At 34.0% G+C, this 26927-nt stretch overlaps 1 protein-coding gene and 1 long non-coding RNA gene across 6 annotated transcripts in view; one reads left to right on the top strand and one right to left on the bottom strand.

Moving 5' to 3' along the window:
• The window catches only part of LOC135849262 (uncharacterized), an 86451-nt gene that overhangs the window by 22787 nt on the left and 36737 nt on the right, over positions 1-26927 (bottom strand). Inside the window, exon 2 of the long non-coding RNA XR_010559509.1 lies at positions 20278-20706. This is a non-coding gene — a long non-coding RNA (uncharacterized LOC135849262). The remainder of the gene's footprint in view (positions 1-20277; positions 20707-26927) is intronic.
• Positions 1-26927, top strand: part of snu (snustorr) — a 128051-nt gene that overhangs the window by 16812 nt on the left and 84312 nt on the right. For 2 of the 5 annotated variants that reach the window (XM_065369595.1, XM_065369598.1), the window contains exon 1: positions 24845-25081. The exons of the other annotated variants lie outside the window; for them this stretch is intronic. In XM_065369595.1, coding sequence (XP_065225667.1) covers positions 24870-25081 — 212 coding nt within the window. In that variant the 5' untranslated portion in view covers positions 24845-24869. Of the gene's footprint in view, positions 1-24844; positions 25082-26927 lie in introns of those variants that run through there. 5 annotated transcript variants of the gene reach the window in all.

Here is a 26927-nt window from a genome sequence, read left to right on the forward strand (position 1 = left end):
AAACCGAAATGGAATTCTGCAGGTTCAATTTCGTTGAAAATATAGTCAAAGAGTGATAAATATTTTTCTCTGATAATTTTTCTAGGGTTTTGAGGCTCATTTTCATATGAGTAATTTTAAAATTTTTAAGGGATTTCTGCAAATTTCAGGCGGAAGGGGGGGTAAATATTATTAGAAAACATAATTTAGGATTTTCAGCTGCATAATCAATTATTTTACCCCCCTCCCCCCAAAAAAAATCAGACAGCCACAAAATGTAGATAAGAAGAAAAACTATCTAAATATCTATAAAGTTTTTAATAAGTCCAATTGGATTTAGGTATTTGATTTTTTGGGGGAGGGGAAAGGGGTTTAATTAGCGTGGGCTTTGATCTCGATACGATTTCGAAAACTTCAAAAATTTTGAATGTTCTGAATAATTTGATCTACCAACCTAATTTTTTTTAGAAACAATTGTTTTGAAATTTATTTAGGTACTTTCAATTTTTATGATACATTTTATTAGGTTAGCACTCTGCATTGAAATTAATAATCATTAATCAGTTCTTGAGAACTCCCCTTTTTCTTTATCCCCTCCCTCCCTTCCTCGCTCTTTCCTTCCCTTTCATCAATCCTTCTTTTTTTGGCGAAAGCTTTTCCGTTTTCTATCTTTCATGTCTCATGTCCATTATTCCTTTACTATCCAAGTTTTTTTTTAATTTTACACTCTTTTCTATAGAATCTTTTTTTTCTTTTTATGGAATTTCTGGAGTTTTTCAAGAATAAAAATTCTGATTCATTCATTAAGAAGAAATAAAGACGTTCGTTTTTTCACTGACTGAAATTTCAAAATGTAAGAAGAAATTTGTTAAATTGATTTTTGAGATTTTTGTAAGAGTGCCATAAGGCTAGATAGTCAAAATGAGTTAATATTTCACCAGGAATTTAAATAGCCTATTTTGACAAAAATTACTTTTGAGCGTTTTTGAAGTATTTTGGGCTCAAAAAAGTTGGGTCATAAATGTCACGATTTCTGAGATTTTTGAAATAGTGTCAATTATGGGTCAAAATGTTGTGAAAAATACCAATATTTCAATAAAGATGTTTTTTGACCATTTTTGAAGATCCTTGACCTTAAAATTAGATGAAAAAGCCATTGATTTTTAAAATTTTTGAAAGAAGTCTGTGTTATGCGATCTATCAAAATGGGTCAAAATTTTGTGAGAAATGCAAATATTTCGACGAAAATGTTTTTTGGTCATTTTCGAATACCTTTGAGCCCAAAATTTGGTCATAAAACGTCATGGTTCTTGAAATTTTGGAGAAAGTATCATGAAACTGATGAAAATGAATGAAACTTTTGCGAGAAATTCAAACATTAGTACTTCAAAAAAAAATTTTTCAAATTATTTCTGCACACCTTTGAGTTCAAAATTGGATTTTAAAAAGGTTACGATTTTTGAAATTTCCGAAATAGTGCCTTGAGATCTATCAAAATTGGTAAAAATTTTGTAAAAAAAACCAGTATGTAAGTAATTTTTATTTTTAAAAAAAAATAATTAAAAAAATAAGACTACAATTGAATAGAATGCTGTAAAAATGAGTCTGAAACATTTTTAAGAAATAAAAAACATTTTAGAAATAGGTACACAAATATTACCTACCTATATGTAAATTTTTTTTTTAATGACAAAAAATCGTCCAGGTATAAAAATGAAGGAAATGTCTTCTCTTCAAGGAGTGTTTTAAATCACGAATTTGTTTTTTGCTTGAAACTTGAATATAAAAATGCCATTGATTGCAATTCTACGAGTAGAAAGATTTTTTCAAGTTTTCAATAGCCTGACAAATTATTAGAAAGCCTTTTTTTTTTTTTTTTTTTTTTTTGAAAGTTTGGCATAATTTAAGCATTCTAATAATAATTTTTTTCAAGTTGTTAGAAATCAGATTTGATATTTAAAAGACCACTGCAAATGGAAGTAGAAATTTCAAAAATTTGTTATTTTTTTCAATGTTGAAAGTTTGAAATACTTTGCATAATACTTGGCAAAAGTCTGAAAAAACGTCAGAAAGTCATTATTGAACAATTTTTTTCGAATGGCGTGTTATTTCAACGAAATATACAAGTACGTTGCGTCGTCGTCGTGGGTTTTATTTATTCGATTTTCTCGTGTCCAACGATTAGGTTCGATATCAATAGGAGCACGAAATGAACAATCAGTCGTCGGAATGAGAATTAGAACAGACATCGGGCAGATTGTTCGATTAAAAATCGATCTTTAAAAACATTCCTCACACTTTTGAAACGGGTGTAAGGTAATTTTCGTAGCTACGTAGAGATACCTACAATTGTTCTGTTAAATTCTCACGAGTATAGGTAAATGTTCTGAAGAGTAAATCTCTTCTGTAGGTAAATAATTTTCTCGATTCCGCACTCGATATCGTATTATTTGTTTTATTGTCAGCGACCTAGCCGTGTTCTTTGATTGTACCGTCTCTTAGGTGCTGCGTCATTTTACTGGCTACTCTTCCACGCTTACTCTTTTTTCTTTCACGTCATCTAATCAAAGAGAATGCATCGCACAAGTCCACACTACGACATAGCTATACTACGTACGCGAGTCGATTTACGCCATCGTCGTCAGAAAATGAAGAAAAAAAATATAAACCTACATATTGAATGAAACTTGAACCTGAATTCCGCCATTTGTATACTTATAGACTTATATATCCTTGAATAAAACCAGAATGATAATTCGAATCAGGAAACTCGAGGCTCTCGATAAGTATCGAGATCGAATACGATGGAAGAAAAAAAATATTAGAAAAATCAATCCGACTAAGTAATTTGCAAATGGACTCGAATTAATTACGTTTTAAATCGATGAAAAACAACTCGACTAGGTACAGTCATCCATAGGTGCAGGTACATACCTATCTACACGTATCTATCTCTTGCGTAGATGAGACAAATACCTACGTACAACTATCATATATAAGACGATGGGAAAACAAATAAAAAATTGTATTAATCGTAAAATTAGCATAAGTTTTATACACGACAGCCACACGACGTGTGTACAAAAGTCATCAAACCACTCCACCATATCCTCAGCTAGACCAGCAGATGTGTGCTTTTACTACGATAGATATGCGATGTGGAAAAAACACGAGCTTCGCGTGGATTCTACGATAAATGCAGCAGAAGAGAAGAAAAATCCTATGTTATTCGACGAACGAAGGTCGAAATGGTTATTTAAAAATGTAAAGTTTTTTTAAGCAAGGCAAGCAGGAAGAATCTTAACAACGGTTGCAAAAATTAAACCATAAACTTACGAAGGGAGTACGAATGGTGTTTTAATACTGATCACGTAGATATTATGGTTTTTCATTCGCTGACTCCGATGCATTCGAATGACTCGACCAATACGTGAATTTTTTCCACATCCCTTTTGAATTCTACTCGCGTAGTTCTCCGATAGGTATACTCATGCTTGGCATAGTAGTTTCTGCGACGAAGAATAATTCGCTATTAAATGGTCATCGGTACGAGTTAATTGCTTTGGCTTCGATCGATCTATACCGACAATGTCGAAAATTCTCTCGAATGCTCTTGGGGCTTTGATCAAGGTGCTGGATACTGACGCCATCGAGCAGAAAGAGGGTATAAAACCAATAGACTAGATATTTTTAATGGCTCGTGGTTTCGAGTACCTAGACAATAAAGAGCTCAACAGTAATTCGAACAGAGTAGAATAGTAATAGCTGATTTGGTTCGATATATCGGTATTCGGATTGGATGGAATTGGCGACGATGATACGGTGTTGATTGAATGATGGCTACCTGCTTTTACTTTTAACCCGCTGGTAGACGATTGAAAGAGAATATGGCTCGCGAGGAGACTCGGCGCAGCGCGGTCTCGGTGTTTATTATTTTTATTATTATTATTATCATCATCATCGTCGTCGTCGTCGTTTCTACTATATAGTTAAGATGTGCGCAGAAGAATCGATAGATACAACAATAAGACACTGCAAAGAGAGATGGATGCTCATCTTGGTACGTGTTTGTGTACATGAAAACAAACGAGGATTTGAACGCGGTTATCTATACTTCGAGCTCGTTTTGCGCTTATCATCGTCTAATCACAAGAATTCATTATTTGTACTTTATAGTAGACTTAGTGTTTAAGAAGAAGAGATACTTTTTACACAACTATGCGCGACAGCGAGCTGGAAATTTATTATAAATAGACGACTGACGAGTACCTAACAGCTCGCAACCAACGACGATGATGATTGGTCGATGTGAAATCACTTATAACATTCTCGTCGACGAGATCTTATACCGATCTTCTGATTGTGAGTGAGTTCTAAGCCATCCGTACAGACTCCCGGTGGCGCGAATTATTTTCCAATAAATTTGAAAATTATTGTAGAAAGTCGTCGATGGTTTTTAGAGCGGAATTCCTATCGGCTGCTGGGTGCTTGCGGTTATGTACCTCTACCTATATAGGCACAGACATACAGTAGCGATGTATCAGTTCTGCTGACGTACAAATAGATTCTCATAAATGGATTTTTCATATTCATCTTGCGTTACTGTCGATATTACTAGAGTGATAATCTACAGTGTAATTTGATCGCTTGATAAGCTTTCTCAATATACCATGACCTACGAGAAATGAATATCTACTTGTACGTAGGCCTTTGATATTTAGTATTCGAGATTTCCTTCATTATGTTTCGATAGGAATCTCTGGTCAAGCCAAAGGTTACGGGCTAAGTAAGCGAGATACCCCGAATCAGTTTCAGATTGAGTTTTCAACATTTTCACCCCCCCCCCCCCCTCCAAATTTATAATAGTAAATAATGATTTCAGAGTCGATCATTTCAATCATCTAAGCATACCCGTAGAAGTGATTAAAATTGAATGTTCACACTTGAAGACACACAAAAGTCCTAGATCAAATGATACGAAATTTGGTGTGTTTCTTGTACATAGCAAAGTTTTTATTTTTTTAAACTTTTTTAACTTTCAAAATAGATTTTGAAATTTTGAAAATGATCCTTTCCTCTTTTCTTCAATTTTGCAAATATTTCTATATTATTATCTACTTATGTAGGATTATTTTTTCCTTATTTTTTTTTTCATCGCCTTATTTAGATTAAGCTAAGATTTTGTACAAAAGTGAGACGTGTAAATTGCTAAAAGGTTGGCATTTTGGCTATTTTCGGCTACAAGCAAGACTTTTGGACAATGCAATTTTGACAAAATATGAGTTTTTTTATACTTTTGGCAAAAAGTGAGACTTTGACAATTTTAGCAAAACGCAAGGCTTTGTAACAGTTCTGCAGCTGTTTTCACAATTTATTGTCTGTCTTTTGATTTCTGTTTCGAACAAGGGAATCTCTCGAGGTGTCCTCATTTGATTCAAAACGAAACTGCGATTTTTGAAAAGAGCCTGGTCTGAAACTCCTGAAACCAAACTTTCAGCTACTCAAATTAATTTTTAGATTTTTGACGAATTTTTGAAAACTCAAATTTGACTAATTCAGACGATTTACGCTTTAAAAAAAAATACCTAAATATTTATTCAGTCTGAATGATGAAAATTAGTCCTGAAACTGATATCAATCCCCCCCCCCGCCCTCTCCCATGAATCCGAATTTCACACTTCCAAACAATTCTTGAACCGCCAGCGAGATTTCCAATTTCTCCAGAATTTCGAAATGGTCCAGAATGGATAGCAACTGTGAAATTCGGATTTAGAGGGTAGGATTTAGTCTGGAAACAGCGATTCTCGCTGATTTTAAACATTTTCGTACAAATGGGAAATTTTTGATTTTTTTTTACAGTACTTTTTTTGTTGTAAAAATTCTGGTTGAAAAACACACTTTGGGATTCCATCTGGAAATCAGTCCAAATGTGGATAAAATTATTAAACAGGTTGAATACGAGCCATTAGCTCGGTTTTTGACTGCCCAAGTTAATTTCTACGTCTGGCCTTTTGAAGAAATTTTATAATTCTGAAGAAATCTAAAACCGTGCTGGAGAGTCCAGAATGGCTCCAAATACCGAAATTCAGATCCGAGGGGTCGGTTTTGGCCTGGAAATAGAGATTCCTTCGAATTTCCAAAATTTTCTTGCGAAAAGGAAATTTTTGATTTTTCTACCTTTTTTTCTTGAAAAAATTCTGGTCAAAAAACGCACTTGAGGTGTTCGTCTGGAAATCGGTTCAAATGTTGATAAAACCAATAAACAGGTTCGAATAATAAGCCACAGCTCAATTTTTAGCTGCTCAAGTTGATTTCCACGCCTTCTGGAAAAATCGAAAATCGTACTGGAGGCTCCAGAACGGTTTTAAATGGTGAAATTCAGATTCGAGGTGTTGGTTGTAGTCTAAAAACAGAGATTCGTTCGAATTTCCAACATTTTTTTGCGAATAAGAAATTTTTGATTTGGTTCTCCAAGTTAATTTCCACGCCTTCTGGAGAAATTTCAAAATTCTGGAGGAATCGAGAATCGTGCTGGAGGCTCTAGAATGGCTCGAAAAAATGGTTAAACAAAACCACACTATTCTTTTTAATGAACATGATATGATTCTGTGATTGTTGAAGAGCTACTGAGCACCAATATTTCGAAGTTTGATGTTTCATTCTCTTTACATCTTAACTCAATATAAAAATTTTCCAAACTTGTGAAAAAATTTATCAGGGGGGGGGGGTACTCCTCTCAGCGGAAGATATGAGATATTGGCACAATACTGATTACTTCCTCGAAAAAACGAACCTATTTGTAGACGGGTAAGGTGAACTATAGTCATTCATGGTGCAGCAGAAGGGTGTTATTAATAATCGAAGTCGTAGTGAAATACTCGTAATCTATTTTCTAGACAGAATTTTCATCAATGACGCAATCGAATACGCATTGCATCGGACTGCATTATTCTCGTGCCATGCCATAGCATAGCGTACCTAAGTACGACCACGAGTCTTACATTAATTGCACAACATAATCGATACCATACAATACAATAGTATGATTTACGAGTATCTAGCAAGGTGTAAGTATTTATAAAAATAATAATGTAAAAACAATAGACAATGAAGTCAGCGAAAATTTACAAATTACGTGTACTCAACGAAAGCACGCAGCAGCACGGACAACTGGTTAAGTACTGCGCGTCTTCCGGTACAGGCAGCGAGTTGAAGTCGATGGTAATCGCAAGTTATTCTTATGTCTTATATTCCAAGTGTACTGGCCCGAAGAAAATACGGCCATTAAGTTATGATTTTCGCGTGGGTTGCAACGAAAGTAAAAATATAAGGTTCAACGTTATTTGGCCAGTTCAATCAGACTATATTCATAGGTTATCCTTGTTACAAGGCGATAATATAGGTTCACCTAAGTAATTGTTTATGTCATTGATACGGATCATGAATGGGCGGCGTCTTCGACGTCGAGTCACATACCTACCTATACTCTATCGATTCAAAAATTAACGCGAAAATGTAATTAAAACAAATTTCATCTCGGGTATTATAACCTTCGGCGACGGATAAATGCCAGTTTATCTGCGATTCTGCGATGCTCCTTATATAATTACCTTGAAAGTTTTTGTGTGGGTAATGTTTACATTTGTACACAATTACCGTAAGTACCGTGTAGCTGTTTTGTTTGTGTACTACACACGTTTCGTAATGACGAGATTCTTGTTCTCGAAAATTATGATGGTAGAGGTACCGCAGCTCGGCGGTTTTTATTTCACTTTCGAACAGCGATACATGACTTGAGATGAGATTTTTATTATATTATGTTGCAAGGATGAGATGAAATACGAACGTTATGGATGTTTTTTGTGGATTCGACATCACATGGTGGTTGTGGAAGATGGGAAAAAAGAAGAGAAAATTGTACAAAAGAGTTTTAAAATGTGACAAAGGCGTTGATTGGGTAAAGAAGAGATCGAGGCTTCCGTCCAAAGAATATTTGAATTTGATTTTGAAATAAAAGTAAGCTGGAATAAGTTTTCTGTCAACTTTCAATTTCTCACAATTTTTCGAAAAATTTGTATATTCTTACTTACGTACTTACGAGTAATAAAAATAATCAATTTCCCACCTCCATCGTCGTATTGTAAGTAGGCATTAAAATTTTAGTCAAGGCGATTTCTCAAAGATTTGGAAACAATAATCCCATCAGTGGCTGTATGAAAATTGTCTTTATCTTGTTATCGTAATTTTATTCGATTTTTGAGACAATTCTCAAAATCCAACAAAAAATATGCCACATGTCATTTTCAATTTTTTGGCATGTTGGCCCTGTTTGAAGGCGCAGAAGGGGAGTTTAGAGGATTCGAACTACAAAGATGAGCTTATATTCGAACTCAGTGCCATAAAATTGGTAACAATGAACTTTGAAATACGCTATTTCTGACATTTTTTCAAATTTTGATCAAAATTGAGGGTCTTTGTGCCTCCCAAAAGAGTTGTGTGATCCGATTTTTAGAGTTACTTAGGTTTTTAAAAATAAAATAAGCAGAAAGTGAAATTTTCATTGTGGTTTTTTTTCAAATTTTTGAATAGCTGCTTTTAACTTCTGTACTCACTTACTCAGGTACCTACCAACTATCATGAAAAATTCAGATTGAACTTGAAAAGTTCAATTTTGAGTTTTTTTCAAATTTTGATTACTTTTTCCCGCCATTTTTGCATCATTTTTTGATTTGTTTTGAGTTTCTTCTTGAAGTTCAGGAATATACATATATTCTGTCCAAAATCATTCAAACCCAAAAATCTATTCCGAATTGAACAGTTGCATCGAAATTGGCTAGAGTAGTTGCTATTTATATAAATTGGAAAAATTGCTTGGAACAAGCATATATTGTCATAACAGAACTGACGATTTTTTTTTCAAAGGTGGGCAATAAAAAACTATGTAAAAATTCTTTCCAAATTCAAAAAGCGTCTAAAAATTTGCTCAGAGGTGAAAATTGTGACAATCATCCCAAAATCGTTGAAAAGCTTACGAAAAATCTTTTGAAGACACAAAAAAATCTTTTCGAAATGAGGCTTGAAATTGGAAACTTGTTCCAGGATTTTTATATAGGTATTGTTCGAAAACGTTGAAAATCAACTTGGATTCGAAAAATCACGTCAAAATTATAACGAAATTCTTCAAAAATTGTCCAAAAATTCGGCTGACGACTTGGAAATCTTGAAATTTGCTCAATTTCAAATTGTTGAATGATTTACTGAAATTCAACAGCCGAAATCTCAAAGAAAAATCCCCCCAAAATCATATAATTTTTTCAACATTGCAAAGAAAATCAAAAATTGTTCGAAAATGTAGTGAAATACGTAGTTATCGAAGTTATAATTAGGTGAAAATACACTCTGGAATCTGAAAAAATGTTTTCAATGTGGTGAAAAATTTATCAAAAATTGTTCAAAAATCCAACGAAGACTTTGAAAATAGAAAAACCCTTCAAAAACGAATCCTAAAATTGGAAAACTATTTCGCAGTAGTTTACTCGAAGTTATTATAATAAAGTACCAGAATTAAAAAATTTGTCATAAATCGTCCAAAAATACATCAAAATGGAGAAATTGTTCATCTCCTCCGTCAAATGAGACATCATGGAGGAGAATTTCGAAGAAGTGTGTAGGCTCAGATGAAGAAACCATCCAGCAGCATTTTCTGGGATATCCAAAAAAGTTTTAATTGGCTACCCAATGAAATTGAACTTGGCTTTTTTTGGTTACCAATCTGGAAAAAATTGAACATTTTTAAAGGGAAATGCATGGAAAAAATTTCCAAACATTTTCCCATGTGCTATGAAATGAATGATTTTTGAATAAAAACTCAGTTGCTTGGAATACAATTATGTAGTTTTAAACTAAAACTGGAAGCTGCAATAATGCACTTTCCTGGCACTTTCGCAAAATTTGAACCATGTCAGTCAATTCAGTAAATTTCACTAAAAAATCAGATCCTTCATTTTTAATAATTCCTCCTTAGAATTTCTCATAATTTTAATCCCCAAAAATATCTGATTTTTTTATTTCATTAAAAAAAATTCTTTATGTGAAATTCCACAATAAATTGAAAGAAAGCTTCGTGAGTAGCCCTTTGAAAAATTCGGAATTAATTTTCAATATTTTTCCACAAACGAACCATCCAAACAGTCAGACTTAAATTCTGAAATTTGTTTTCATCAGTCATTAGGGTAGGTCATTTTTTTCAATTTTTGAAAACCAGGAGTTTCAGTGGTGAGCAATGCAGCTCTAATGAACGAGCCAAAAATTTCAGATTTCCAACCCTTGTACGAAAATAAGAGAAGGTCTGTGGCTTACGAAATTTTTTAACCCAAATACAATACAAACATTTGCAAAAAATAGAAAAAGTCATTTTAATTTGAAACAATTTTTCAAAATTTGTATTGATGTTATGAAATTATAGGCGATTTCACAAAAGCAGATTTGGCCTCCACTAAAATGCAAAACCTGCGATTTTTCAAAATTCAGAAAAAAAAAGGTTTTTAAAAGAATGCATTAAATCAGAAATGTCTGGAGAGGCAAAGGGAACAAACCCAATAAAATCAAAAAAAGAAATCAACGAGACTAAGTATTTCAATTCCAAGCACAATTTTTCAATCGTTCGTCACATAATTGAACCAAACAAACTCCTCTACAAATTGGGAAACTCCTCCAAAACCTCTTACGTCACCGATTCCTACGTCATTCATTCCGACGACGAACCCGGAACAAAGTACATAGATAGTCTATCCGAAAAAAAGCTATCTAAAAAGCATTTTTGTAAGTTGAAGCTTGGCAATGATCTTGTTTGTAATATTTGAAATCTTATACATACATAATTTGAAAAGCTAATTGTGCTTTATTGCAAGGACGGTTCAAGGTCGATTATTTTAAAACAATTCGTACATTTCCTAGATTATAAAAATTACCCGGTAATTAACCGATATGTGTATACCAGTGAATTTATTCTCCTAAAACATAGAGAAAAAAAATATAGACTACGTAGTACGTACATTCCTACGTAGGTAGGTAGGTAGTGATGTATACGATCAAATACATATTGTAGCTGTACGTTTCATTCGAATTTACGGTACAGGTAAATGAAAAATTTTTCTATACATAAACGAAATTATGCATACAAACGTAGGTAAGGTACCAGAAACGATCAACGAGTAGAGTGTATACCAGGTAATAGGTAATTGGTAAGGTATACAGACACACACAGAGATTACACCGAGATGATACGCGATTACGGGTACGTTACGGTCATCCTATATGGTATATGACGTCACCAGTACAAATTATAGGTACCAAGGTAGAAAGTTGTTTTATCACCTATTAAATCACCTTTCATTTCACAGTTGTTTCTTTTTAAATAAATTTTTTGCCACACTACCACCAATGTTCCTAATGTGTAAATTGAACCGTTTACTTTATTCATAATCGTTTACTACTTGCCAATATTTCTTTTTCTTCATTGGAATGCAATGACCTTTTAAAAAAAACAAATTTTTCCGACTCGAAGCTATCATCTGAAATCTTATTCCGTTTCGCTTTTCATCTTTGATGAGTCTTGCATGTATGTACTTCTTCTACATAGATGGATAGATCTATTACGATTCCCATTACCTAATTTTGGAACCAACGATGTAGCCGTTAATTTCATTGATATTTTTAAAAATTTCGCTCGTCGAGTGAATTTTTCATCTGGAGAAGTGCAGATTCTTCTCTGGTATCGATCGACGACTCGTCCCCATTCGTGACTGTAGGTAACTTGTTTAGGAGAACCTGTTTATTTCGTAATAGTACCTACACACATATGTACATTACTCGTACACCTCTGTGTAATGGTTGCGATTATCGTTTGCGCTAATTGTTTCCATTTTTCTTTCTTTCTTTTTAATTTTTTTTTCTTCTTCAATTCGTCTTTTAATTGCCACGGAGCAGTGCCGCACGAGTGGACTTACAACACTATGCTTGTATTGTGTGGAAAATCCGCGTGTAATTTTCGCGTAGTGGAAAAAAAGATTGGAAGTACTCCTTCCGCACTCGACCGATGTCTGTCTGCGTCTTATGATTTATTTTTTTCTTGATTGATGGTGGGTGGCTATATACGCGGATTTACACGAGGCTAGTGCCAATAAAGTATACTTTGAACGTGCAGAGAACTTTTTTGAGAACCCCTATATGTTTTCAGTGGAAAGAAGTTATTATGAGCCAAAAAGATTTTCAATTTTTGGTTCGCTATATTGAATTGAAATCTTCTGTAAATTTGAATAAGTATCAATTAGTAGATCTTGTAAAAGAAGAAGACAAAAAATGTAAGGTTTTTCAGTCTTCACAACATCTTTCACCAAATTTTTAAATTTAAATGAAACTACGTAACAAAAAATCAACTCAAAATTGGGCATCTTTCAAATTGATGTAATTTTTTTGGGTGAATAGATCAGAGGGATCTTCAGAGGAAGTTTTTTGTCAGTCATGCTCTAAAGTACTCGTTGAATCTAGCGGCGTGTAAATCTGCTTTGCCACTCACGGCCAGTAATCAATGATTATTATCGTGATGCATTCGCGTAGATATAATTGCAACTTGCGTCGAGCATTAGGTACGTAATCATTCGATATAAGTACGTTGCAAGTACATAGGTAAGCATCGTCTACGTAAATCACGACATAGGTAGTGTGAAGAATTACCTTACTACAATGTGCCTTACCTACGTAGATTAAGGTAACCCATAGAGGTACTATGTTGTAGCTTAATTATTCTCATCCGTCCACCATAAAGCGTCAGTTTTTCCCATTTGTAAATTAATTGCGACGGCGGAGGCGCGATAAATTAATCAAAGATACGTAGCGAATACAACACTCCGGAGCGAATGAACCGGTCATTATGAGAAGTGAATGAACCACGTGCTGGTTACAGCCATCGTCGATCACATGAACGATCATGGTTCGATCGTTTCTTCAATTTTACTGGGAATTTTTTCCCTGGCCAGTGGCTTGTGTTATACTGAAATTTGAAAACCTATTATGACACCCCCCCTCCTCCTTCTGGACTATGTTTTTACCATTTCTACCATCAAAAATACTATCTACAGAGGTTCTTGAAGTTCGAAAGTTCCAAAATTTTAAGGTTTGGCGAGAACCAGATGGTATATCATCAAAATTCGAATAAAGTTGAAAAACGAATCACTCTATTATGCACCCCTCCCCCTTTTGTTTCAATTTATTTATCTTTACCTTTTCGTATAGAAGGGAAAAAAATTCAGTTATTTGATTACATTTTTCAAGTTCTAGGAATTTTTTCTGAAAATTCTCATTACCTACCTAATAACTTTACGATCATTAAGGTGGATCCTGAAAAAAAAAAGTCAGAGGAATTTGACGAAATTCAGGGAAGACCGACATTTCGAGTTGAAAGTTACTCAGAAAAAATTTCAGCTCCGGAGGTGCCCCTGGAATATGGATCCTCGAAGTTGAAGATTTTTTTTTTAATCGTGTTTTTTCGCTTCAGAACCTACTGAACCTGTTTTGGGGAAAATAGTCCAATTCCAAAACATTACATTTGAGATTCTGCGTCAACCTAAGCCTTTGTCATCAAAATCCAAGACCATTTCAAGGGCTCTGCCAAGCAGTTGAAAAATTGCAAATTGCTCATTTGGGGTAAATTCGTGTTTTGAAATTTAGTTTCTTTTCAATAATACATAATTAGACCAAAACATCGAAAGATATCATTTCTGAAACTGAGGGAACATTTTGGAATACTTGCAATGGTGCAAATTTTTGATCATTATTGCTCAAAAAATCGAGAAAAATAGCTAAAAAATGATAAAATTTTTCAGTTTCTTAAAATTTGCGATCTCTCTCAATATTTTGAAAAAATAGACCCCAAAATAAGCGAATTACGAATCTTCAACTGCTCAGGACAAACCTAAAAGTGATCTTGGATAATACTACCTTTTGGAACTGGGCCATTTTTTTTTCAAAAAAGGTTAGGAGGGGGCTGAAGCGAAAAAAACACCATTTTCTCACAAATTCTTCCTTTCTGAAGAGCCATATCTCCATCCCCCCCTCCCCCAGGAGTACCTCCGAAGCTTACATTTTTTCTAAGGTATTTTCGACTCAAAATGAAAGTTGTTTCAATTGAATTTGATTACCGTTCGATATTCCTCGACATTTTTTCTTTTTTGAGATCCTCTCTCCGTTACTCAAAAAGCTCATTTTTAGCGAAACTTCTTTTCCTTGCCTCTTTTTCCACATGAACTCATTGGACAAAAACAACCTCAAACAAAACTTTAACTAAGAAATGGCATTTTTCATACACAAGCGCAAAATTCAGCCTAGCGGAAATTTGGTTCCTCGAAAAGGATGTATGTTTTTGAAAAAATTGTACTCACAATCAGTGTTTTCTGTCCATTTTTAGTGATTTTAATGATTTTTTCAAGTTTTTGAGTCATTGTAACAAAATTCTAATGTTTTTTTTTTGAATTCTGTGAATCATGAAACAAATCTGAGGAGCCTCCATCTCATTCCCTTCTTCCGGTTGTGGATTCTGATTCTGATTTTTTAGGGTTTTCAGTAAAAAAAAAAAAAAAAAAAAAAAAAAAAAAACTAAAGTATAATTAGGTATACTGTTTGAAAAAAATCGAATCGAATACGATGTGTATGAGATACCTATTCCTGCTAGCTAGCAATCATAATTACGGTTAAATTTACCTACTTATGCGCGTATAAGTCTACTATGCTCCTTACCACACGGTGCATTATAATGCTTTATAGCAGTACACCACCTTATAATTTTGTCCAACTTATCTGACGGTAATTTCGACGACCTTCAAACTCGTATTGCACCCAACTCGTATACACGACAACAAATTCACTTCATCGATGATGACGTAGGGGCATTAGACGAAATTTTACACGAAAGCTCGTCGACTTTGATTTCAGTCCGTCAACCTTGGCGGAAAAATTGTCAAGACTATGTTTTTTATAGAGACCTGCCTATCGACTCATGGCAATATATCGTACGAGTTTTCATTTTCCAGATTATTTTTTTAAAAGTCTACCAAAAGAACCGCTCTATACGTTAAAAAGATGTTGATCGAATATTCGAATCGAGCTCGAACCGGTTAGTATAACGCTTTGGGGGCAACTCCAAAGTATAAAAAGAAAATATACCTCGTATAAGCACAGCACACACACTACACAGATACCTCGAGTTGATTTATCGTATGTAAAGTAATTGGTAGACGTACTGTACTAATAAAGGTTGAAGATGATACGATGAGGAAGGTAATTTGAAACTTTGAACGAAGATGTTACATTCCATTCCTTCTATTTCTGTTCTGTTCTCATACCAAGGAACTGGATTTTTTAGTAATATGTTTTCAAGTAAAGTTGATCGATTAGATTCTCAAGAGTATTTTTTAGAGTGGGTTTTTACTTTAATTTTATTTTTAGTGGTGAGTAGTGAGTACATCCTGACGATACCTTCTTTATGAATTTATGATTACCTATAGTAGAGTAAAGAAATGTGGATGGGTGATTTGTTTTATGTATGTAGTTCGATTACATCATGAGAGATTTTCCCAAATTGAAATATGAAATAGCCTATTTGTCAAAGCTTCTTTTTCAAGCTGTCTTGCGTCCGAATACATGCTACCTTATATCTATCTGTGCCAACAATACATATCTAGTTCACATATTTCCTGCTGCTGGTAATGTCGCATTGTCGCCAGTGTCTTATCGTCGGTCTTCCAATATATTCTACGCCATTTTCCAAATTTGGACTTGGCCACGTGTTTGGGTCATCTTGAGACTTGTTGTGGTTATATATATATCTGTCGAAGACGTTCAGGTATTTCAAAGAAAATGCGCATCTGTTTGCGAGTCACGTTCCCAATAATGGATCCCCCTGCCCCAGTCGGCAACATCGAGTTCGAGAGTTTCGTCTATTTTTATTCGATTACCTATGGTAATTTGGCACATTTGTTTCCATTCGAGATTCGCTTGTTACATAATTACATTAGTTGTTCTTTGTTCGTGATTTTTTTTTCGGTAGGTATTTTTCTCAACATCGCCGATTTCATGCCTCCTTTCCTCGCTTTTGATCGGAGCCGAGGAATTACAAGTACCTGGGTACTTATGGGCAGCTATTACCAGAAATATCGGTTCTTCTTCCGGAATACATTTTCAAATTCGGGTCTATTTTTCAAGTTATAAAGTATTTCCTCGATGAAATATTTTTATTACGAGATCGGAGATTAAATTTTCATATACACTCCTTCCCTGATCCTCTGTGCTGCTTCATCAGATCATCAGCGAGAATGTCGAGGAGAACCGAATTATTGGTTTTTGGGTAATATATCATAATATATCAGTCTAATCCAAATCTCCATCTTGGCCAAATGGTACCCAGCCAGATTTATTTCAGTTTTATTCATTCTTTCATCGGTTGAACTGATGAAAGATGGCCAATTATGATAAATCTGTTGTAAAATATGCTACAAGGAAGTGCTTAAGTTTTACTTCTCAATTTCTCAAGTCTATATCAAGTCGAATTGTTCGTGGTAAGCACGACTATAAGTCATTGCAACTGAATTTTCTCAGGTTTTTCCAATATTGATGGTTAATTTTCAACATTCCACTTTCTTTTTTTTTCTTCAACCCCAGAATCGCTAGCCCATTTTTCCGCATAATTGGATAGTTTGTAAAGGAAAGAGGGGGTATCTGATTAAAAACTCGACGTTTTCAAAAAAAAAACTAGAGCTACGAGAGAGTGTCTGTTTGTTCTTAGAAATTTCAATTTTTTAGATTTGATTAGTCGCTTTGTTTGTGAGTACCTAGGTCGCTTCATTTTCATGCTGATTTAAAAATTAATTTTTCAACAAAATTGATTCAAAAATTAGGTACTACCAAAAAAAATGAATACAAAATCACTCCAAAAAATTCATCTAGACCTCTCCGCACCCTCCCCCACACCAAAAAGTGAATTCCCCAGCATCATAAAAACTCCTTTGAAATCAGTACAAAACCATCTCACCACTTCAATCACACAAAAAAATTACCACAAAAAAAATTAGAAAATTTCTAAATCACCACATTAAAAATTCTTCATTTAATTGAAACCAAAAATTCTGAATCACCACCAAAAGCTTCGGAAACCTAATTCACTTGCCAAAAATCGATCCCAAATTACCACGAAAAAAATTGATTCAAAATAACCTCAAAAATTGATTCAAATTTGCAACAAAAAAATAAATCTGAAATCAACATAAAAACACTTAGGTACCTACTCGCCACAAAAAGCTCAATTCAAAATGATGAAAAAAAAATTCAATTCACTGTGAAAAATACATCTAAATCAACACAAAAACATTCACTCACCACAAACAACATATTTGAAATGAAAAAAATTCCATTCAAAATATCACAACAAAAAACTATTTGAAATCATCACCAAAAACTTATTCAAAACAGATAACGAAAAAAAGCATTTAAATACGTGAAAAAATCCATTTAAAATCACCTAAAATAACTCATTCAAAATAATTGTGAAAAAATATTTAATTTACCACAAAAAATTCTTGTCAGATAAATGCTCTGCAGCTCTTCACCCCCACCACTCCAATTTTATTGTCAAATTTTAGCCCCTTTCCTAAAAAAAAAAAAAGAGGGAAAACATTTCTGAACTTTCACTTTTTCAAAAATTTATTGATTTAGCGTACAAAAAAACACCAGATGGCAATAAAAGTTCTTATCGGCAGGTGCTGGAATAGTACTGGCAGTTTAGCAGAGTATACAATGGAACATGCAAAAATTCTTTATTTTGAACTTGTTATGTGATTTAGTTCCTAATCTAATCACGTGCTGTGTGATTTCAGATCATTCTCTATGTACCTACGTTTATACTTTTCACCCTCAAAAGTCACTATTGCCTACTTTTTCATTGAAAATTAGTCGATACCTATTTAAACTAAATCTAACGGAAATTTTCAAAAAGTCAATCGAACTGGTCAGAATCATCAATGTCGTGAAAAATTAAAATTATGAAATATTTTAAAAATTTTGTTACAGTTTTGAGCTCTGTAAAAAATTAATTATTACTCAATTTTCGTTGTTAAAAAATTTATATTTTTTTTTTACTTCAGTGGTAACACTGATGCCAATTTATGCAATAAAGTGAAGAAAAAGGCGATGAAAAATTCACGAAACCATGAAATTTTAAAAGACCAATCTATAACAGACACGTTGGTCATTTATGATTGATTTTTTGGGTTGTTTTGAATATGAGAGGTGAGAGGGGAATACGGTTTGCAAAAATTCATACATTCCCTTGAAAATAAATTTGAGAAACAACCTAAAAAAAATCCAAAAATGTACTTTTTGAATTTTTCCGAAAGCTGAGAAGAAGTCATAAGGAGGAGGGGGAGGGAGGGTCGAGATTTCACTTTTTTAAAAATTTGACGAAACCGAGCAAGGCTTCGAAAAATGTAGCAAAAGTTGAAGGTTTCTTTGGTTCATAATCAGTCTTTCTGATGTAAGTTTAAACTTTCATGTGTGATTTCAAAAATATTTCCAAGTGGCGAATGAAACCAAATACCAAATCACCAACTCTTTTAAAATAACTCCCACTGCAAACTCAAAATGAAGATTTCCATGAAATGTGGTCAATATTTTCCAACACTTTTTTTTCACGATCCATCAATTGTAATGTTTCAAGATTCATAACCTTATCTTTTACAGTACTTTACAATTTCATTTCGCTCACTCCCACTCCCATGGTCCATGATCTATAATGACCAATGGCCTAAAATTCATAATCTAATAATTTCCGTTCCTCTCTGAGCCTTTCCTCCAACCGCTAGAGTTCCATATCACGACAGCACCACAAAAGAATAACAAATCGTCTTGAAAGAAACCTTCCGAATAAATCCAGTATCGCGTACTTAAACGCCACTAGCAGCAAAACTTTTCAAAATTATTGAACTTGAACTTTCTATTTCTTCGTTGTGTCTGGTGTACTTGCAGATCAAGCATTCGATTAACATGTACACCGGACTATCTCGCCATCGGCATTCGGCTGCATCATCGGCCGACTCTACTGTAACCTACGCTACGCGGACGTTATGTAAAAAAATCACGTGTTCGCCACGAACAGCTCGTAGGAATCTCGTTTAAACTGGTCATACTGTTGGAAAATTCGCCTTCGAGTTGTACAGGCCTTGGTAGACGACTAAAGTAGTAGCGTAGAGCGTAGATCGTCCATACTCGTACCACAGCACACTCGCACATCTACAGTAGTACCTACATATAAACAGTGATAAACACGCACAGAAACGCACCAAGTCGCAAAAAGAGAGACTGCTGACGATTACGGTGAGCCGTATACAAATACACAAGTACTCGTACTTCTACGTAGGTAGGTACTCGTACATGTGATATCGTATGTACAGTACCATCTACCAAACGTACGTACGATGAAGAAGCCGAATTTCAAACATACATTTTCACCATAATACCAGGTTACATAACGACGTCACTCGATGGCTTAATCGTATAATTAATGTCATTTAATGAGATAGCGACATCGCACACACCGCCAGCGACATTCGGCGAGTATTTTTTTTCTCTCTTCGCTTCTTTCATACGACGATTTGTTCGCAGACCTCATGAACCAGTAGGTATTCAGTGATCCAGTCATCGTCAGATCTATACGCAGACACACCATTATGGCTCTCATCATTGCTGTAGATGTAAACATAATCTAGATGAAGTTTATTATCGTATCACTATTCAAATCACCGATTCTCGTAATATACCGAATTCGATTTATCGATAAGTTCTCTTTTTCTTTATCTTTGCAATCGATAGGATATTTCATCATTATTTTATATAATATTTGAATAAGAGAATTTTTCACAGGTGTACGAGTATACCTATCTACCAATACCTATACTCGTGATGGTTGTTACTTAACGCTTTCGATATAATATTTGAATTAATCTCAGCCAAAAAAATCTCGACTCGATACAGATACTATTCGGTATTCGAATTCGTATATGCTAGGTAGTAGGGATCCAGGTTTATTAATCTTGTGAACCATTATATTGGATGATGGCATTGATCGATACATATGCTAACATATGGTCGATTGCGGTACTTACTCGTACCAATACAACAATCGCAATCGTCATATCGTACGTCTGCGTACCTATAGTATTATAGAAAGTACAAGTAATTGAAACTTTATCTCACCTCGTAGAGTATTATTTTCTGGCATCCGAAGAAGAAAACCATTCTTCTAGGCGAAATGGTCTCCGTAGTGGCGAGTCCCTTTGTACACGACGTGACATTACGAACAATGTATTTGTATACCCAAACAAACAGTACAAAATGTAGGTCAGTAGAAGTCTCGGTGGCAGCAGCAACGACATCTCATGGCACTGTCGCTGTCGGTACAAACACACTCGGGTGTCTTCATAGGTTAAATTTCGAGTTCAAGGTACCTCTGGTAAACGCTTTGACATATTTGCCGCAGTCCAACGATTCGCGACATCGACATCCACAAGACAGGCACATGGACTCGAGCATACTACATGTACAGATTGCGTCATCGTCTTCGGTGTTCGACTCTTTCGTCTGCGTCGTTCGTCGTCGTCTGTACGGCTCTTTTAAAATATACACCTGTAATAAAAAAAAAAAATACATATACCGAGGTACATTAGTTTCAAAGTATTTACATATAGGTATTTGCTACTAGTAGTTACAGTAATACCTACTGTAGGTATCATACGTACAAATAAAATACGAGTATTTCGATTCGTAGGTAGGTAAGTTGCCAAGCAACTGCCGCAAATAGCATAAGAGTAGGCAAAACATCGTACACATGATTAACAGAGTGGAGGGGTGAGGCAACAACGCGACAGGTTCTGCTTCTAATGCCGGTATCGTCATCGCGAACGAAAGTGAGTGCATAAATGATGAACATCGCAAATGGATTAAATCGCCTTCGATGAACTGCATAGACAATTTGTTGAATTGGCGTGTTATTTAGGTTGTTTGAATGAATTTGTCAGGGGCACTCGCTTACACGAAAAGACTGTTTAATGTCGTCTATTGATCTAAGAAGGTATTCAATATAGTCTCAAAAAAGAGATATTTCCATTTATGCGAATGATAAATGATAAAGGGTGAAGGAATACGGCCAAGAGGGGGAAGTGATACGTACAGCCCTGAAAATTCAAATTGAACAAATGGCGAATTTTTTGTAAACAATGCAAGGATAATTTTCGCAACGATCCAAATTTCTAGATGGCCAAGTTCATATTTTGCTTCTTTGTAAATTTTTCAATTTTTAATGCATTTCAAATAGCTAAAAAAAAAATCGAAAATTAAAAAAAAAACAGGATAATTCCCAAGCCAAATTGTTAAAAAAAATCCTCATGAAATAAAACTTTTCTGAATTCATTTAATAAATTTCACAGGTACTTATTCCAAAGCTCCTGGTGAGGTTTCAAATCTCAATCTGAATTCCCTCCCCCAAGAACGACTAAATATACTTGCATCTTGGATGGCCCGAAATCGAAAATTCAAAAATTATGTCTAGTTTAGTTTGCTTGAATTATTTATTCACTTTCCTCAAGATTTTGAACCATGGTGAAATAATAAGGGTATTTTAAGCATGCCTTTGTTACAATGGCCAAATTTCAAGCTGGTTTTGAGTGATAATTTATGTATTAGGACAAGAGTTTCTGATTATTTTATCAAAGAATAAAATAAGGAATTTCATTTCTTCAGCATCTCAAATAAATATTGTAAGACTATTTTTCCTGATTGGTCACTCAAGCAGAAATGCTTCATTTTTAGGGCCTTGGAAAAGGGATAAGGGCCCACGTTCCGATGTTATGTACTACTCAAAAAATGAATTGAGAATCGAGAAAAATAATGAATCATACATATACAAATTGCATAAGTGTTGAGCATACAAATTCATTGAAAAATCACAAAATCCCTTTTCTTAAAAAACGATTAATTCATTATATTGATTTCTTAATGGGAGGGGGGGGGAGGTGCAGAATGACACGTACTTTGGGTCCATTTTGGCTCTCAACGGATCTGTTCAATTTTCCTAATATCGTAGTTCAGAAACGTCTCAATTTCAACAAAAAAAAAATTTAATTTTATCGAGTTACATTGTTATTTCAACATTTTGAAATTATTTTGTCAGATTAGATCATTTTTGTTTTTTTTAAACCTATTTCATGATTTTTTTGATTTCCATTTGTTTTTTCATACTTTCTGTGTTTTTTCAAGAATTATTTCTCAGAATCAGCAACGTTGCTCAAATTTCTGACATAATAAATCATTCATTTGTAACTTATTTTATTATTTTCATTTTTTTCCAATTTTTTTTTCAACATCAGAAAAATGCTTCAAATTTTTCACACTTGAATAAGAATTTTTTCAAGTAATATTTTTCTACTCGAGAAAAATTTTTCCAATTTTTTTTTTGTTTTCCACAAAATCTTTCCCTGAATTTTTTCTTCTTTTTTCAGTTGTTTTACAACATTAAAAAAAAATCTTCAAACTTATGATATTTTTACAACATTTCAAGTTGAAAGTTACTCAGAAAAAATTCCAGCTCCGGAGGTGCCTCTGGAGGAAAGATATATGGGTTTTCAAAGAGGAAGAATTTTTGAGAAAAACGTGTTTTTTCGCTTCTGTCGCTACCCACCCTGTTTCAGGAGATAGCCTTTGAGTTTGGCGTCGATCTAGGACATTTCCATCAAAATCCAAGACCACTTTTTAAGGCTTTACTGAGCAATTGATACCATTCAAATTGCTCATTTCTGGGTAAATTCGTGTTTTGAAAATTTTTTCTTCTCAAATATTTCGCATTAATTATCTACCTATGCGAAATTGTCGAAATGTATCATAATTTCTGCAACTTGGAGATGAAGAGAAATACTACGAAATACAGTGATGCCAATTTGTTGTTCATTATTTCCAATTTCAATGAAATTGAGAAAAACATCTAAAAACGTATCATCTACCTACAAGTTTTCTTTTCAATACTGAAAAATAAGATTTTTAGTAGCTATTTTTTTGAAAACATTTTCTCATCAAAAAAATTTTTTCAATTTTTTCCTATTATTCTGTTAATTGTTTTTTCACATTTGGAAACATTTTCGAAACTCTGATATTTTGACACACCATAACATTCGCTTAAGCCTACATATTTAGCATGAAACACTCACAAAAATTTTTTTTAAATAATTACTTACTCGAGAATTTGTTTTTTTTTAAATAGCACATATTTTAACATTTGAAATTTTTTTGAATTTCTGAGATTTTTACAAAATATGTATGTATTTTATAGATTTTTTTCGACACTATAAAAATGTTTCAAATTTTGTACATTTTGACGCAATTTTTTCAAGTTATGTGCGTTCTCTCTCTCAAAAACAATTTTTCCATTTTTTTTTTCAATTTTAAAAATAATTTTTTGTTTTATTCTGTGTTTTTTCTAAATTGATTCTTTTTATTTGGAAAACTGAAATCCAGCATTTTAGCATTCTAAAAAAATATAATTTTGTCATTAAGTATGAGAAAAAAAGTTAGCCAATTTTGGATATTTTACAACTAAAAAGGAACTTTTTCAACATTAAACTCAGTTTTGTCCATTTAAAGCGAAGAAGTTAACTTTTTCTGCTCCCACGTGTTAGCTAGTAACGACCTTGTCGAATATTTGATTCGCGAAGGTGAAGAATACAAATTAGAAAATCTCAAGATGACTCAATAAATTTGAAATTACGTATTCAAAATCGTGATAATCAAATAATTTAGAGCTACTTTTGAAATAAAATTAATGGTAACGGAATGACGTTTAAAGACGGGGCAGGGGTTTGGGTTTCAATTTTCAACGAAATAATTGTTCCAAGTTTTTCCAAAATGGCGGATCTCGAACATCAATACTATTACCTATTTTCAAACTCCGATTCGAATCAAACAGGTACAGTTTTGATTGAAATCAAATTATTAAAATTTCAAACAAAGTAACTATAGAAAACTTTTTTTTCACTAGTCAACAATTTTCGATAGTCTCTGGGCAGTTCATGTCTTGGTCACGAAAGATTATCAAAGGTAATAATTTCGCTCACATTTGAATTTCGGACAACGTCGCGTCGTTGTCGCGTCACTATCGTGAATTTTTAAAACGATTTGAAACAATTATGTCACATTTGGAATATTTACTAAATTTTCCCTGATCATAAACCAAATGCACATTTATGTACTTATATCAGAAAAATGTTGACCGCGTATTTCAAGGATTTTAAAAAATCACACACCTTTCAAAAAACCACCCAAGGTACGAATAGGTATATAAAAAAAGAAAAAATCTTACGTACAAATCAACTCTACCCTATGCACTTGTATTCTGACACATCGTTAAATACAAATACGTATTTACAATTAAACGATCGCGTTTATCGAAAAATCAAACCATCGTATTAGGTTTAATTAGCGACGACCTCGTGTCTTGGTCAAAATACCTCTTTTTTTCATGCTTTTAAACACCTCGTCAAACGGAATAAAAACTTCATCGCGAATTAAAAATTAATCCGACGAGCATGAATAGGGATAATTTACAATCGAGGGACACCGAATAACATCGCGTGTCCACGTTTTAAACTATATCTTTTGCATAAATAATGCCGAGTTCTGTTTAAATCAATAGTACGTCGATTATGAGAAAATATTTTATCGTATTTGTGAACGTGTATGAGTATACACTAAACAGTTCTTGAATACACGCGAGTCTGATCAAATGTCTGGTGAAGTTGGTTATGAGTGACCCCCAACCCCAGTCCCCGTCTCGTCCAACCTCGACCAAGATAAACGTTGACGCAGAGATACACCATGAAGCGCCGGAAACGCAAACCCCGGCCAAAGATTCCGTTCTGGATGCCATCGATACGGAAATCTCGGAAAATTTCCGATTCATCGACGAAGAGTTGAAAACTGTTGATCATCCAGATGCTGATGACCACGCAAACAGGTACGAAAGCCACAAAACGTACGGTTTTCATCGTTGTTGTTGTTGTTGTCGTTGTGTACCTACTCTGCATTAATGCGTGTAAAATCGCCCATCGCGTTTGGGAATTCCCATCGTGTGTAATGGTCTTCTTTTTTTAATCCATAAACTTTATGGTCAATCGGGATCGTTTGTAGGTATTAGAGGTAGACGAAATTATCTACATGTAGCTCTGTTATTCGGATACACGCATTTCCTTTGCTTGTATATGCAGTTGCGAGCGTCTTCGTGTACCTGTTGATGTGTCGAATAACCTTGAAGATCGTAAAACCAAAACCGCAATATTCTGGAACGTCTCTTCTCTCGTGTACTGGTCTTCAGACAATTGGAAATCCGTGAACGTAAAGGCTACTGACCTGAACCTGTTTTCAACGACTGTGGTAATCCGGGGCCGGAAATATCATCCGATCAAATACCTTATATAGGGATTGCTGTCTTCTACCATCTCAACGTAAACAAGATAAAAGGCCGAATAAAAAATTTATAACTTACGTAATCAAACTAGTAAACGAAATTATAATTTGTGAAACCGACGACCGATCGACCGACCGACCAACGTATCAATATAATTCGTACCTACGTATACTCCGAATACTACATACGTATGCAACTTATTATGCATTCGGCCTTACTTACCGCATTACCAGGAATATCTCTTTCTTTGTGCAGAACAGCGCACATTTTTATCTATCTATATAGGTACCTAACTGAAAGCCTTCTAAATCATTCGAGCGAGTATTTTAACCAGTTTAAGCCCTGTTGCTACATTTACGTTCTTAGAATTTTTATATTAGGGAGGTCTAGAAATTTACATCTACTTGAGATGAAATGTTCAAATTTGATCAGATTAGGTTGATCTGATTATGGTACTTACATAATAGAAAGTTTTGTGGGTAATTAGCCAATCTACCTAACCCAAACCACAATCCAAGTCCTCAAAAAAGTCCAAAAATTGAAACACCTTTTTTTTGGAACGCAAACGTGCCAACCATCAAAATTTGTTTTTTTGCAACTTCAATGTGCCAAAATTGTTCAGTTTTATAATATAGCTGAACAATCTGTCCGAATACAATTGCCTACAAGAAGCTGGAAAGAACGAAAACTTAAAATTAATTTTTGCGGACGTCATCACATTGATAACTCCAAAAACTGGTTCAGTCTACCTATTTCTAAATATCTCTTCAACTTCAGTCGTTGAACATTTTATTCAGCTCAAAAAAACCATACTCAAATGGAGTTCCAACTCCAATTGAAGACGTATTTTGTGCTAAATCAAAATGATCTGCTAGATGGTATTTTATCATGCATGTCGTTGCTAGTCCAACGAGATTCACGTTTTCAATAATTTAAATAGCGAGATGATTATCGATGTATTAATTAACAATTTATTTTGTTTTATGTTTCAGGTGAGTACAAATTTCTGTCACAAGAGTAAGAGCTAAGAGACATGATAATGAGTAAGTAAAAATGTTCACCATGATCTAGGCCATCATAAGTATGTATTCGTGGATTAAAACAATTACAAATCATCTGAGGAGTTACTTAGGCATACTTTTTAATCTCTTGATATTTACAGCCTTTGTGATTTTTTCAAAATACATATGCTCCAATTTAAAAGTAATTGGTTTTGACCATAAAAATCAATTTCAGAAACAGTAAGAATGTAGGAGAAAGGACTTAATTTGCTGATTTACTGCACCTGGAAAATATCTGTTTGAACTTTTAGTAGACTTCTGGTACTACATAAGAGCGTCGTTTAACTTCTCAAGTGACAACTATTCGAAAAATTCTGCCCTTGCTCTATTTAAGC

This window comes from Planococcus citri, chromosome 5 (assembly GCF_950023065.1).
Source record: "Planococcus citri chromosome 5, ihPlaCitr1.1, whole genome shotgun sequence".
Lineage (NCBI taxonomy): Eukaryota > Metazoa > Arthropoda > Insecta > Hemiptera > Pseudococcidae > Planococcus > Planococcus citri.